This window comes from Branchiostoma lanceolatum, chromosome 4 (genome assembly GCF_035083965.1).
Source record: "Branchiostoma lanceolatum isolate klBraLanc5 chromosome 4, klBraLanc5.hap2, whole genome shotgun sequence".
Lineage (NCBI taxonomy): Eukaryota > Metazoa > Chordata > Leptocardii > Amphioxiformes > Branchiostomatidae > Branchiostoma > Branchiostoma lanceolatum.
In genome coordinates, this window is record NC_089725.1 from 8,313,332 (window position 1) to 8,329,851 (window position 16,520).

The 16,520-nt window shown below is 43.1% G+C and overlaps 1 protein-coding gene across 14 annotated transcripts in view; it reads right to left on the reverse strand.

Moving 5' to 3' along the window:
* The window catches only part of LOC136432412 (serine/threonine-protein kinase MRCK alpha-like), a 61,187-nt gene extending 54,606 nt beyond the window's left edge, over positions 1–6,581 (reverse strand). For all 14 annotated transcript variants that reach the window (XM_066423679.1, XM_066423666.1, XM_066423672.1 and 11 more), the window contains exon 1: positions 6,028–6,581. In XM_066423679.1, coding sequence (XP_066279776.1) covers positions 6,028–6,211 — 184 coding nt within the window. In that variant the 5' untranslated portion in view covers positions 6,212–6,581. The remainder of the gene's footprint in view (positions 1–6,027) is intronic.
* Positions 6,582–16,520: the final 9,939 nt, after the last annotated feature.

Genomic DNA, 16,520 nt, shown 5'->3' on the forward strand with positions numbered 1-16,520 from the left:
TCCTATTTACGTACGCACCCCTCCTAACGTACGCACCCCCGATTTGGGGACGATTGCGGGCCTGACTCAGTGAGTTGACACGTTCGGGGAAAAACCGTCCTAACGTACGCACCCCCTCTCCAGCATTTCGGTGGATAGTTAAGAGGTGACATGATCATCCTTCCGGTGATGTTTACCACTTAAAGGGTTACTTAGAAAATGTTCCTGGGTAGAAAATATCAAACAATTTAAATATATGTATTATTCATTCTTTATTACTGATTGATTGTGTGATAGCATTCCACACTTCATTTGCATGAAGATGTACCGTACTCTCAAGCTGATATGCGATTTTTCTGAGGAAGAACCCCTCCTAACGTACGCACTCCGACTTTGGTATCGGCCTGGAGCACCTACTTGCAACTTGAAAAGTTTAAAAAGTGCGTACGTAAATAGGGATTTTACGGTATGTGTATCTTACATTGTCGCAAGTATGAAATCCTCATCATTTACCACTAAAATATCATAGCATTTTCTCGTTAATTATGCAAATGAGCTCCTTACTTGGGCAATTGAAATGTTCCTTTCTTCCCACGTTACATTTGTCACATGTATCAAATTCATTAACCACAATGGAACAATGCATTTTCTTCATTAATCATGCAAATCAAGCTCTACTTTACAAAATGTATCGGATTATGTTCACCCCTACCAAAGTTACCTACATGTCAAGGGCCATAAAATCATCCTGTTCCAAACTTTCCAACATAAACATTCCTACAATCTAACTAAGAAAACTGCTAGGAGTCCCAAACCTATACAACTTCTTTCTGGTCGCAAAAACTACCTGTCACCCAAAAATCAGGACCATGCATGTTCAGAATACAGGAACCTGAAGTTCTGATACAGAAGCCCTGACTACAGATGCTGATACCATGTTTAAAACCGTATTCTGCTGTATCTAGAGATGCTACTATTACGAATGCAAGGCATTTTTGGATATGACACCCTATCGGTGCAAGCTGATTTTATCAGGGACCGGGTTAGGTGCAGATAGACATCAGAAATACCTGCACAACTCTAATTTCACCTGCACTGACTACAACGCAGATCGTATTTCAAGCCCTACAATATGTATCTTCTTGGCAGACTTCAAACATGAGTTCTAATAATGACATCCATGTAAATTAGCACCATTCCCATTAGATAGTCCGTAAATCTAACTGCAGTCCGCACCATTGTGTGAAGATGACCCTAACCTCTGACTTCCGCGTGTCAGACTCAGAACCTTACGCTCTCTGTTTTGTGTGTTTACCTTGTGAGGCCACATGGTGATAAGTGTCTTACAAACGTGTCTTGCACGCTTGACCCATAGTGACCTGTTACACGCATGACCTTCTTGCATTCGACTCCTTACACAAGTATCTGTATATCATGTCTCGTATCGTTGTCCAGATCTGCATATATCCTTCGAAGGTGGCCGTACAACGCTTCAAAGAAAAACCCCTGTCCAAACTTTTTTTCACACAAAAATTGCATCAAAGGCAACGTAGCAGTTACATACAATTTATCAACTTGATTGGATAGTAAATGTTGCCAAAATTCAAAACATTTAGATTTACAAAACCACAGTTTTTCATAAACTACTTTTAGGTACCATTCATATATCATAGTTTCTCCCCTTATCATTTTTTTATCGTCATGTCTTTAAGTTCTGTCACACAACCAATACTGTGTTATCTGTTGGAGGTAACTCGGTGTACGTGAAGGCATCTCTTCCGAGGTATCAAATTGTGCTTTCCTGCTAGGTAGAGTCAAACTGTCTAAACAGAACTGTCCACAAGTTCAACCCTTCTGCTTCCACAATCCGTTGTCTTAAGATTTTCAAAGTCTCAAACTTTGTTCATGTATGCTATGAACTAAATACTGACATTAACACTAAAAAAAATTAAGTGAAGTAACACTGCTAATCAACTCTAATGTAGTGAAATAAGTTTTTGTCAGTGAGGGTCATGAACTGATGGTTTTGTGTACAGTACTTTCACCTTTATACATACTGCAATAGAACATTTTCTGACCTAAAGAACACAGGCCATGTTTAAGTATCTAACTTGTGCTAAGCCCTAACACCTTTCTGACTTTCAGGTTCAAAGACTCTCCCTTTGGCAAGGTTTTTCAGGTGACCTTTGCCCCCACCTGTCTCCACATCTGGGTCAACACTTCCCAGCACTGCCGCATGGATTGTGTTAGAACTAGGACCCGATTTACACCAGGAAAACTTCTGGAGGTACGACGGCGGCGTACAATGAAGCCGTACGGCAGTTTCCTTTTTTACACACGCGGACATGGTACTCCCGCTGTGCCCCGACCCCGGACCCCCCCCCCCCCCCAAGCGATATGTGTACATGAATCTCGGATCTTCTTGTTCACTTGTTTCAGTCTGTGTGTAGCTCTCATCCTTTAAACATTAAGTAAATCTGCCCATATGCTTTCTTTTTTCCTGAGTTTCCATATTGCAAGCAAGAAAACAGGGAAATTGATGATATTTACCGGTAAACAAGTCAGATAGGAGTGCACGGCATGAGTTCAGAAAAATGCAGGAGAAAAGCAATTTGCATATGATGCCCGACCTCCTGCAGCCAGAAAGCCAGGACATTGTCGTAGGACGGGGTGGGATACATTAAGGCGGCAGTACATGCAGCAACAGAAAAAAATTCTACAGCCTTAACTGTTGACAGGATCATCATTATCTTCAGGAGCTTTCTTCGTCTGGATGCCATCCATCACTTTGTAGAGATAGCACCACCTCATCAGTGATAACACCATCATGGCAAGTGCCAGATAATCCTACAAATAGTTGATAGAATTAGTCGCCAGGAAAATGTTGTATTCATAGATTTTTCCCAGAATTTTCTCAATCTCAGCAAAGTGGTCCTTTGCTCCCTAAGTTACATCACAATAATACACGTATAATAGTGTTCTGCTTCAGTACTATTACCTAATAATAAAATAAAACAGCCCATGCAAGCATAAATGAAATGGTGGGGTGGGAGTAGTGTCAGGGGTGGGTGGGAGTAGTCAGTTTAGCTTTCACTGCCTGTAAGAAAATTGAAACAGCAATATTGAACAACCATGACTACTCATACAGGGCTTGAAATTGCAAGTGGTGAGTGAAGCATTCCACTAAGCTATAACGAGTTATTTTCTATCTTTTAAATGTAAAATTTGTATTGTTGTAATACTATACTGGTTTATGAAGGTTACACATCTGGGTAAACAATTATGTATTTGAAGACAAATCAATGTCAACAACTGGATAAGATACAGAGATTATTTCCGGACATTTTGAATGACACACATCACTCTTCTTCAGTGTCACTTCTTGGCATGCAATTTTACATGTAAGTTGTAACCGAAAAAAGGTTATTTCAACTTCAAGCCCTGCTCTGCGTATGCCTTCAATGCTTTTGCTGTTGTTATTTTCTTGTGCTAGTCAGTCCAGTATGTAAAGTACTACATATACATCTCATCGTTCTTACAAAAGGCAAGCACTCCCTAACTCTACTAACCATAAAGGGTAGAAAGCCTCACCAATACAGGTATGTCCCATTTGCCAGGAAGTGTCAGGCTTATTACAGTGAAAGTAAAACTAAAAGAAAGTGATATCATGTATTCACATGTTCATTGTGCTGAGGAAATTCCCTGAGCTCTTTTCTACAAGTACATATACAATGCAACAGTGGATCACTGCTTGACATCCCGTCCTAAGAACTGTAACCTTTTCCAGTAGCGTGCATGTCGGGTAACCTTTAGGTCCAGAGGACAGTTCGCTAACCACCAGACTACATGGTGTGGTGACTGGTGCATTGCGCTACTACTTCCTTGACTTATCTAATGGACATTGCATTTTTTTTCGCCTCAGACAAAATCCCCTCATAAGGTATACAATACTACGGATGGTTTTCTACTTCACCAACTGAATGTCCTGAATAATCACTTTATTTTATGTACATTAAGAAGTTAATGACAGGTACACCTTAGTGGTAACTCTGGGTCAGTCATGTTACTTCTGTGAAGGAACTAGCTCATGTTGGACAGGTGGCCTTTTCGTGAGGCCAAGGAAAGAATAACTCCAAAACACCAAACGGAGACAAAACAAGACTAATGGATATTATAATATAAGTAATAGATAGCACTGTTGACATCAAGAAAGAAGGATATATCATTAGGGTGCCCATGAGTTGAAGGCAACCATGGCAAGTAGACCGATGTAGCAGGAACACTGGTCACAAGGCCCTTCTCTATGTTTCATTCACATTTGTAAATGTTTTAACATCACCACAATCTCCTGTCACTTCTTACCAGGGATTGGTGAGAACGTGTGGGGTTGTGTGGCGTAACGGCAACGTGTTTGGCCCAGAACCCAGAGGTCCCGGATTCAAATTCGGTCCTGTAACCAATCTTGTGCCCTTGGGAAAGGCACTTTACACGACTTTCCTCACTTCACTCAGGTGAAAAAGAGTACCTAGCCTAGATTAGGGATGTCCCTCGGATGGGACGTTAAATGGAGGTCCCATGTTTGGGGAGAGCCACACCCCACGCACGTTAAAGAACCCACCACACCTTTCAAAAAAGAGAAGGAGCATGCCCTGGTGTGCGATGGTCCAAACTTTACAGCCTGCTTTGACCCGATACATGTCAGTAATTGCCAACTTCTCGGCAGATGGACATACATGGTTACATAGAATGAAAGAGAAAGAAACTGTGGCAAGTCGGGTGGCCGGTGAGTGGGCAGTCGGCCATTTTGGACAGTAATGGACTCCTCCCCATGAAATAATCTGGCAGGAACAGTGATGTACAGTGTGCACATTGTTGTAGTGCCACATGCACAACATATCAAATCATACCAGTATGCATCCCCTAATGTAAACTGGTGGGCAAGCTACTGGCATTGACATGACCCTGTGACCATGAAGTCACCTGGTGGTGTTTTTAGCCCCATGTGGTCCTCAAACTTGAAACTGGTCCAAAGCTACAAGTATGCTACCACTTCCTTTAGTCTCTGGGTACTGTACATCTTGAAACGTTCACAGTGGTTTTACTTTCACGGTTTTTGACATGACTCCTCCACCGTGAATTCATAACACCGCAAATATTAGTCTACAATGTATGCACTACAGAGTCGATTCAACCACTAATTCAAAACATGGCAAAATCCTCCTTTTGGCTGAAATAAGACCACCGTGAAAGTAAATGTATTTACGGTACCATCTGGCTTCGAGTCCCGAGCCAGGACACAGTTCAGATGTCACCAAAAGAACCGGACACTTTTCTGGAGCGACCAGTGACAGATATAACAATAGCAAGTGTGATCTGCGCAGTAGAGATATGCGCTACAACTTTACATGTCGTATACGACAGCAATTGTCTGAACATCCTGTCTTCTTCGGCCATTTGCAACTTCCGTCCTGTCTAGGTGACAAATAAAATTACTCCTCTGTTATGCCCTAGTTCCTCAAACTTTGACTTCTAATCGCCATGACAAGGTTTACCACAATATATGAGCCAAAACACTCTCTCAAACAATCCCAGGCCTAGCAATACTATTATGGGACTGTAATCATATAAATAACTATCATACCGGTGGGGCAAGAATGCACAACTAAGTATATATACAATCACAAAATAAGCTGACGTATTCTCAGAAAAATCAGACGATTCTACCAGCTTAAAAATGCTCACACATCTCAACCAGCCAACATGTTAAGACAGTAAGTATATCCTTTGTATGTAACACTGTGGATGGACTGAAAATCAGATTTTAGAGTGTATAAAATCCTGGATTCGTGCACAGCACAGGCAGTTTTTATCGGTAGGGTGTGTTCAACCTAGTAATTACCGGATACCTATGCAGTGTCCCAGCGTCAAGGCCCTCGGACGGTGCCCCGGGGACTATACCTACGGGTCAGACTACAGTTCGATCAAATCCCGAGGGATAGAGCTTACCAGGACGCAGATTTTGACCCACAAACAAACCAAAAGACTCACCCCATTCCACAAACTCGGACACACTTTTCTCTCGGCGAAGAGTCGAGCCGCAACACTCGTCATACAGAACCAGCAGTATATCCAGAAGAGATTCGATGGAAAGTGACTCTCCCTCCTTAGGTCCGTTACTGAATAAGTCCTCCAGCCGGCGAAGCCGTTCCTCTGCGGCCTGATCGAGCGCCATGGCGGCAGAGTGTTCTTCCTTGAGATTATTTCACGCCAAGTTTGAAAGACTAGATGTACGGGAACATCGCCTGGTGGTGTTGATCGAGGCAGTGCCCTCTCCCCGACACAGAAATATTGATAACAGACCCCTGGAGTGAGTCTCTACCTCGCATCGGCGTCGTGTTTTTGGGGGTGTATTTCCTTAGGAAATGGCGTCAGATCGACAGCATAGGAGCGACAGGTCTTCTTGCACAGATTACTCGGTTCCAAACTCCAGGACTCGGTCAAATGAGGAACTATCCAGTGTCTTTTCTGGGCCTTCCTTTCAGAGGGCCGATGGTAGAGGAAAGATGGCCGACCGAATTCTTCACAGGACCACAAGGCATGATGGGACGGCCATTCTAAACATGACGTCATCCTATATTAATAAATTAATCTCATTAGTGGAGAACCAGTTCTGCCTTTTCCGGCGGCGTTTTTTTTTTGGTCTCCGCTCTTTTGATGGACAGAATGTCAGTCCTTTTAATGTTATAAAGGCAAATGGAAGTGAAGACTGTATTTGTATTCATTAGTGGACAGCTAGACATGTAACGTTAGTATCCCGTGCACTCGAAATTAGTAACGCTCGATGGCCAACATGCATTAGGAAATGAATATATATTCCCCATATACAGCACATGTATGCACATTGAATTCAATGAATAGATGAATACACATTTAATACATTTAACGTAGAATTGCAGGATTAACGTTGCATTAAAACAAATACACGACAAATAACTTGAAACCGTAAACACTCTTTTATATGACTTAAACATGCATCTAGGCAATTTTTTCCCCAAAATTTTATCAACTTTCTTTAACAGGCAGGCCCCATTTCCGCTGGAAGGAGGCCTTTGAGCGACAAAAATTGGATTTGTATGAATCATGCCTTACTTTATAAAATGAATATGGTCCATGATGTTATAAAAAGTCTTGATACTAAAAGACAACAAAACTAACTAACTAATACTCTTCTGTTTAGTGTAGCACTGGTGTTTGTTTGTTTATTTGTTTGTTTACGTGTGGGGGGGGTGAATATGCTGCGGATGGATTGTTTTTAACACTTGATACAATGTATTTGGACAAGTGGATAGGTCTTGGCCGACGGACCAAGTGGTGGGTTTGTTAGCCTTCTAGCGACGTTTCTTGATACTGCAGCAGAATTTTCGATCGCCCGTATCCCGTGTTCTGGACATGGTAGGATCATGCCTTTCTTATGGTAGATAGCTCTTAGGCTCGTTTATATGTGTTATGGGCCCAAGCAGCTTATTTTTTTTACTATAGGTCTCCATGTCAGTCTATTTTAATAGTTCGCCAGGATATACTACTATCGCCTCACTGGTGGTTTTTAATGTTTCCTGAGATGAACATGTTTTTTAAAGGAAAGGAAAAATTGTATCGGCAGGGTGATCTATTCACCATCACATATGGGCAAGACAACCGCAGCTCGTTCATTGAAAGTCATTGTGAGATGGACGTAAAATCAACGCGTCCGGCTTAGGGACACGGATGGTACATGTATTGACGACTCAGACTGTCAGGTGAAGTTTGCTAGATATCAAAACTTAAGTTAAACGAAGACAGCATATAAACGCATTTGCAGTTGTTTATCTACTCTCCAATGAGAGCATGGGTTTCGGCTGGTTTCAGTGTGACGTGTTTTCAGGCGTTTTTGTCGGGCTTTCTACTTTGTCACCTTGGGTTGGCTATACAAAAAAAATGACAAAGTAGAAAGCCCGACAAAAACGCGTAAAAACACGTCAAAAACCAGCCGAAACCCCTCCTCTGCTTGGAAAGTATTGCTTAACAGGTACGGAAGCGATCAGTGTTTATTGTATTCATGTTTCTGAAGTCGGAGTTCAGCTAAGGCGCGGTAATATACCGGAAAGTTCGTAGTTGTCACTCTGACTTTTTGCTTGGTGATCGGTGTAGCTGTGCAGAGATTTATTCCCAATCTCCTGAAAGCCTGTGATGTAGTCTTCAGTTTGGGCGTGCCAGGAGAAGTTGATCGGCCAGCGAAGCCTTTTATGTATGTATCAGTCCGCCGCAACGGTGATGCGGTTTCAGTTTCGCCTGAAGCCTGATGACCCCGAATAGCAGCGTATTGTATGATTACCTTCGTCGAGAAGGTTATGCATAGGGTAGCATTTATATGTATGTATGTATGTATGTATGTATGTATGTGTGTGTGTAACTGACCAGCATAACTCGAGAAGGCTTGGATGGATTGTCTTGATATTTGGTAGGTGGGTAGGTCTTGATGACACCTGGAAATGATTAGATTTTGGGTCCCCTAGCGGCTTGTTACGGTACTGCAGCAGAACTTCCTGTTTTGATATCTCGTGTTCTGGACAGGCTATGGTTCTCATTTTTGAGTGGTAGATAGCTCTGTGGATAGAGAGTAAGTGGTATTGGTTTTGGCCCCCTTGCAGCTTTTTTGGAACTGCAGGAGCAGGTTTTGCTTCAAAATTTGAAAGGGAATAACTTGAGAATGGCTTGATGGATGGTCATAATTTTTGGTAAGTAGATAGCTTGTTTACAATGAATTTGAATCATCGGAGATTGAGAAAAAGTTTACCACATGGATTTTTTTTAAATATTTCAGAGACACGAAGTGCTGCGCTTTTCTATATAAGCCGCTGTCCTTGAAATGATCTTTTTATTTTTTGGCAAGCAGCTTCGATCAAAGAAGATAATTTTCGGTTCAAAAATTGATATTTTACTATAGTTTCTTTCCAAAGCAAAGAGGCAACGCGATAGCGAGAAGACCATCGGAAAGCTGCAACAAACCGTTTTTCGCCGGAATGATGACATATTTCCGTCCTATATATACCTTTCTTGACGAAATTTGTAGCATTTCGGCCCGGGGGTATCGGCCTAAAGCCCCCCTCGAGATCTCACTGGGCCCGCGGCACGCTGGCGGCGTCGCTGCGGCCGATCGAATAGACAAAGCACTCAACGAGTTTAATCGACCAAAAAACGAATCTATTTAAGCTCTATGTGTTTTGTTGTCTGTTTGGTCATACTTGTACGTTTTAAATGATACTGTAAATGCAGAAATGTTCGCGGTGGTTTTATGTTCGCGGTTTTCACGGCGACCGTTTCACCGCGAACTTAAAACCACCGCGACCATTTTTGTCCAACACTGCAGGAGTATGTGACTATAGCACTACCGCGAAATTAAAACCACCGCGAACACTCCATTTTCCCAATAGCGCGAAAAAAAACCCACGCTACCTTATAAAGTAACACAAATCCAGTTTAGGACGCAGCAAGGAGTATTTAACCTCCTTGGACGCAGCGACGACGTAGAAGAAACTCCTGTCCGAGACCAGAATATCTTATTCCTCAATAAGCAAAACAATTTGTTTTTTTGGTTTGTTGCCTTTTTGTATTTTTCAATCATAGCGAATTTTCATCTGTTGTATAAGTGGTTTGTGGGATGAAATTGAGAAAAGTCCTGGTCATGGTTTGTCCTTACCGTCGCCAACTTTTAGGTAGAGCCTGTAGTTTTGTTCGTGGGCTCCGTACGCGTCTAAAAGAATAACTCAATCATCAAGAAGCTATGGATAGCTATGGCAGGCTTTTGGTTTGACAAAGATTTTTGTTGTCTCTTACGTACATATGATGTTTTAAGTGCCTGAAAAAATAATCTAGTGCACAGATATAGATATGACAAACTTCTATATCCATACACAATTAGTTTATTAGTTTCCATAACCTCTTTTTCAAATCCCTCATCAACTTCATATTCCATCAGGAATCCATGGTCTAGATACATGTATATCATAACATTACACAATTACAACTCAAAACACATCACTACCTTACCATTACAACGACTCATGCAGGATGAAGCTATGACACAATAAATGATTAGGTACTTCAATATTAATCAGGTATATGAATGAATAAATAAATATTTAAATGAATGATTCATATTGTAAGACAATGCAGCCTATATGCTTAATTGTGCAATACATTACAAGGAAGAGTGCCCACATGTCGTCTCTTAGATTACAATTGTAAAACCTCTAAGATCAAAACAACATTCTCGTTGAATTGATATGCATCATAACATTTTCAACCAAACAATAGTCTTAGATTATGTCCAACGGTGTTTTACAATTTGGTCGCATCAAATTTAGTACGGGGGCACCCGAACTCGCTCTTCCGAACGATAGCGAATATGGAGTATTTTAACATTTATGAATATAACAATATTTACAAATACAACATGTCCAAGAAGACAATGTTGTTCATGTACACTTATGTTGTTCTTTACTTATTGATGAGTAAGGTGATACATTTTTAAGATTAAGGGTCAAGATGTAATTGCAATTCGCCAATTCAGTGCCTTCTGATCTAGTAAGAAGCGTAAGCTTCATTGGCATACTGGCAGAAGAGTACAACGACTTTCGTACTGTCTACTACAAACCATTCTCGTTCACCAGGACCCTTCCGCTCCACGTTACATCGCTCGCGTAAAGGGCCCTGGTAACATGGACTGGCATCCATGGTTATTGCAGGTCGACGAGACTTGCTCATGAATAATTAATGAGCTAACCCTTATTTGGCACAAACGGCAGTTGTAGCTCATGAATAGTTAATGAGCTAACCCTTATTTGGCACAAATGGCAGTTGTAGTTCATGAATAATTAATGAGCTAGCCGTCACACGTAACCTGATTGGTTGATAGCTTCCCAGCGTTCTTTGCGCGCTGGCTTCCGATGAGAGGAAGCAAACGGTTTTTAACCCCTCTGATTGGCTGAAGCTGTTTTGGTGGCGATATCGTCATAACCATGGATGCCAGCCCATGTTACCAGGGCCCTTTACGCGAGCGATGTAACGTGGAGCGGAAGGGTCCTGGTGAGCGAGGATGCTACAAACTTTAAAGTAGAAATACAAAATAAATCTCAAAATTTTACTTACTAAATGATAAAAGCTAACATGAGTAAATCTGTCATATATTGTTGAAACTAAGAAGTCTTTGGACTTTTTCCATCAGTTGAAATTCCCTACACCACGTCAAGCGGACAATATATCAGACGGAGCTCTTCTTTTGTCTCGCTATTGGAACAGATGTGTCGATGCTTGAGCATTGTTTCAATAACAAGCAGTCTGATTAAGTTACTTACACATATCTGAATTGGATCTTGCAGCTTTTCTCTAGAATACCATCCTATCGAAACAAGGTAAAAATCTCTTATACATCAACATCTACGGTTGGCTTTAAAGGAAACCCAAGTAATATTAGGGCCCGAAAATTTCTATACGTGATCAGTTCAAACAACACTATCACGACGTATAGCAACGTCCATGATGCAAACATACGACGTTGTTGTGATGTGAGAACTCACTGAAAATTCTGGCCGGAAGTTTTTGTAGGCAAGTTGCGAAACTAAGGGGATCATCGTACGGCACGATTTTGCCCGGTTTTGAAATGCTCAAATTAAAGTATGAAGTTATTACGCAAATGTCCTAAACAATGTTAGTAAATGTCACTACCATAGATTTTAGCATTTCTTTTTATTTCCATTTTTGGGGCCCTGATATTGCTTTGGTTCCCTCTGATAGATAGAATAGCTTGCTTTTCTGTTACAAAATAGATCAAAACATCATGAAATACTTCTTTGGACCATTGACCTGACTCAAGCTTTCAGTTTAACCATGCAGCGAGTATTTACTTCTGAAGGTCAGATAACCGTTGAACATGGTGTCTAGAGCTCAGCGTGTCACCCGGCGACGTCCTGGAAAAGATTCACAATTTGCAAGTTTAGAAGGAATAGAATCATGACTTTCGACACGTCACAGGAAAAGCAATTAGAATGATATAATGTACTTTGGCAAATCTATACGTTAGTATTTATATTAGAAAGATCTGAGTCAATGGTAGGCTTGCATGACGTACCTGGAGCGACCTGGCAGATGAACTTGTTTTTGTAGTCACATGGCACCACCTCCCACTTGCCTTCCCGCTCTTTCCGGCCATCGCGATTGATGTAAGAAACGCAACCACCGTATTCCGGCTTGTCTGGAGCCCATGGAGCAAAAGACGTGCCCAGTGTAGAGCCATCCACCCACTCAAAGCGCCCTTCTCTGCGCTGATCGTGCAGGCCGATCCAGCCCATAGAACCCACAGGGGCGTACAAGGAGACTAGGAAGGCGTTGGTCTCAGCGTCTCGTGGCATGGCGAGGGTGCCGCCGTCTTCACGACAGGTCGCGGCCGCCCCGTTGAACTTCTCTTCTTTCCCAAAGACTTTGAAGCAAACTCCGCGTTCTTTTGTGTAACCCCCTGGACAAGATGCTGTAACAAAGATTTGAGTTAACACAGATGAAGGAAGAACGATTTGTATTTCGAAACTGACGGGTTATCATTTGCGCTTTTTGAATCGTCAATGGTTTTCTTTAATAAGCATTCTGTACATTTTGTACTCATTTTTTTAAACTATACAGTCTCGAAAACGAAAGAACTACACAGCCGACTTTCATCATGTGAAGGAATTTTGTGTTTCACCTGCATGTTTATCCGGTCCGCTAGGGTTTGGGCCCACCCGCCCTCGGGGCCCAACTGGTCCACGTGGCCAGGGCCCCCTGGCTCCCTTCTCTCCCCGAGGTCCAGGAGGCCCGACAGACACAGGGCCAGGAAGCCCTATTGGCCCTCTTTCTCCCGGAGGCCCAGGAGGCCCGGCAGACACAGGACCAGTGCGTCCTATTGGTCCTCTTTCTCCTGGAAGCCCAGGAGGCCCGGCAGACACAGGACCAGTGCGTCCTATTGGTCCTCTTTCTCCCGGAGGCCCAGGAGGCTCGGCAGACACAGAACCAACTGGCCCTATCGGTCCCCTTTCTCCCGGAGGTCCGGGAGGCCCAGGAAGCCGGAGAGCCTGAGCCACTCCTGCTTTATCTCCTGAAAAGATAGAATCAACATTCCAATTAAAGAAGACCCGGGTGCACCTGTGCAACCAATGGTCCATCAATTTGCACAAAAAAAGATCGAGTTGTATCACATATCACTTAGATCATGAGATATCAAAACCGGAAGTTCGGCTGCATTACCATAACAAGCCGCTAGGGGGCCTCAAAATGTAATAATTTCGAGGTCTTATCAAGATCTACCAACAGACCAAACCAACAGACCAAGATAATCCACCTTCTCGGCAAAGGTAATAAGTATATTTGGTCCTTAGGCCTAGGAAAAAAAGTTGTGTTTCCGGTTACCCGACCGACCCTAGCAAAAAAAAACGACCCTAGCCCTTTTTTTGGGGGGGGGGGATCGGTCGCTGGTAAAAAATACTTTCTGAACTTGAACAGCGTGCGAAATACCCGCTTGCGCAGTTGTGCAGCGCAACGATATTTTGATTGGTGCAAGTTATTTGTAAACCCAGGTTACGCAGTGCACTACCTAAATTTCGGGCCTGAGAACTCGATTTGCGCTAATTATTTGCACGAAGTAGAAAATTTGGACCAAGGAAGCTCTACTCTTTTACTACTCTACGTTACACACGTGCACACACACACGCTCTCACTTTCGTAAATTTTTATTAGAAAGATGTGAGTCAATAGTAGGATGCATGACGTACCTGGAGCGACCTGGCAGATGAACACATTGTAGAAGCTGTCACATGGCACCACCGCCCACTTGTCTTTCCCTTTACGCTCCTTGTCGTAAAAAGCGCAACCACTGCCATCCGGCTCATTTGGAGCCCAAGGAGCAAAAGACGTGCCCAGTGGAGAACCATCCACCCATTCAAAGCGTCCTTCTCTGCGCTGATCGTGCAGACCGATCCAAAAGCCCCCATCGTACACAGGCGTGTATAGAGAGCCCATGCAGGAAAGCGTTGGTCTCAGCGTCTCGGGGCATGGCAAGGGTGCCGCCGTCTTCACGGCAGGTCGCGTCAGCCTCGTCGAACTTCTCTAATTTCCCAAAGATTTTGAAGCAGGCTCCATGTTCTTTTGCGTAACCTCCTGGACAAGATGCTATAAGAAAGATTTGCATTCACACAGATTAAGGAAGAAAGCCTTGTATTTTCACACTGACGGTTTATCATTATATATTTGTGCTTTTTGAATGGTCAATGTATTTCGTATCATTTTCATTCATTCTGAAAACTTTTAAATCAATACAGTTTCGACGGTAAAAACGAAAGAACTACACAGCCGACTTTCGTCATGTGATGGAATTTTGTGTTTCACCTGCATGTTCATCCGGTCCGCTAGGGTTTGGGCCAACCCGCCCTCGGGGCCCAACGGGTCCACGTGGCCAGGGCCCCCTTACTCCCTTCTCTCCCCGAGGTCCAGGGGGGCCGGCAGACACAGGGCCAGGAGGCCCTATTGGTCCTCTTTCTCCCGGAGGCCCGACAGACACAGCGCCAGTGCGCCCTATAGGTCCCCTTTCTCCCGGAGGTCCAGGAGGCCCGGCAGACACAGCGCCAGTGCGCCCTATTGGCCCCCTTTCTCCCGGAGGCCCAGGAGGCCCGGCAGACAAAGCGCCAGTGGGCCCTATAGGTCCCCTTTCTCCCGGAGGTCCGGGAGGCCCAGGAAGCCTGAGAGCCTGAGCCACTCCTGCTTTATCTCCTGAAAAGATAGAATCAACATTCCAATTAAAGAAGACCCGGGTGCACCTGTGCAACCAACGGTCCATCAATTTGCACACACAAATATCGAGTCGTATCACATATCACTTAGATCATCATGAGATATCAAAACCGGACGTTCCACTGCATTACCATAACAAGCCGCTAGGGGGCCCCAAGTAGAATAATTTCGAGGTCTTAGCAAGACCTACCAACAGATCAAACATCAAGATAATCCACCGAGGCATTCTCCAGTTATCATGTTCACACACAGACACGCGCATCCAAAAAACACAACCTTCCTGGCGAAGGTGATAAGTATATTTGGTCCTTAGCGTGGAAGGAATTGCCAAAATGCAGTATTTGTCACAATGGTCGAACGTGTCTAGTCATCAGTAGTTTCAGAATACTAAGACGACAAGATCTAACCACGTGCACATGCCGAATTTCACAGCAATCCATCGATGATCGCTTCTTGAGTTGTTCGACAAACCCCCTTCGTTACAAACGCATAAACTTAAACTTCTTGGTATAAACCTTAGCTAAGAAGATGATCTTGCACTAATGGCAAGATCTTTCGGTATAAAGTTACACGGTGTTTGGAGATCGCATGTTGCAAACTACATTGTACTCACGTTCCAGCTCCTGTACACGTGCTTGCAGGCTTCCCACTTCTACGGAAATAGTGAATCTGACTAGAAAAAAAAAACACAGTCGATAAGCTCTGCATAAAACTTAGCCTCTACCAGGCTCCACAGGTTGCTGCAAAAATAGTAGAAAGTGGCCAAATAGACGGATAACATGGCAGAGGAGTTGGTCCGCCAAAGAAGTTACAGTTTGCGACCTATAGATTTATAGGTTGCAAACTGTAAACTATTTGGCGGACCAACTGCCCTATTATGCATATGTTATCTGTCTATTTGGCCAATTTCTACTATTTTTCCAGCGACCTGTGGAGCCTGGTAGACGCTACATAAAACTTAATCCCCAAGCAGACCTCCACGGTGGCAAAATCGAATCAGCCACGCAGCCAAAGAATCTCCAGTCAGCCAGAGAAGCCCCAGCTAGCTACGGTGGTTCATAAGTCAAATATAAGTCAAATGAATTATACATGTATGACATAAAGGAAACTGACTTGTAAAATATGATGATAGGACGGCAGTGCCAATGACCACGACGAGCACAGAGCTCACGATTGTCCAAAACCCCCTGCATCGGCTGGCGCGCTGCGTCTTCTTTTTGGCGGCTGTTGTTGGCCGTTTAAAGGAATTAAAGTTTCACTATTGCTCTACGTTACAACATATCAACAGTGCTTTAAACAATTGCTTTTGGCCGTTTAAAGGGATTAACGTTTTACTATTGCTCTACGTTACAACATATCAACAGTGCTTTAAACAATTGCTTTTGGCCGTTTAAAGGGATTAACGTTTTACTATCGCTGCACTTTACAACATATCAACATTGCTTTAAACAATTGCTTTTGGGCGTTTAAAGGGATTAACGTTTCACTATTGCTGCACTTTACAACATATCAACAGTACTTTGAACAATTGCTTTTGGACGTGTAAAAGGATCAACGTTTCACTATTGCTGCACTTTACAACATATCAACATTGCTTCAAACATGTCAACATTTGCTCAGCAGAATCTCATCGTCCGTTGACATTTGTAGAAGATAGAAAGATAACGGATTGTAAAGGATACAAAACATGT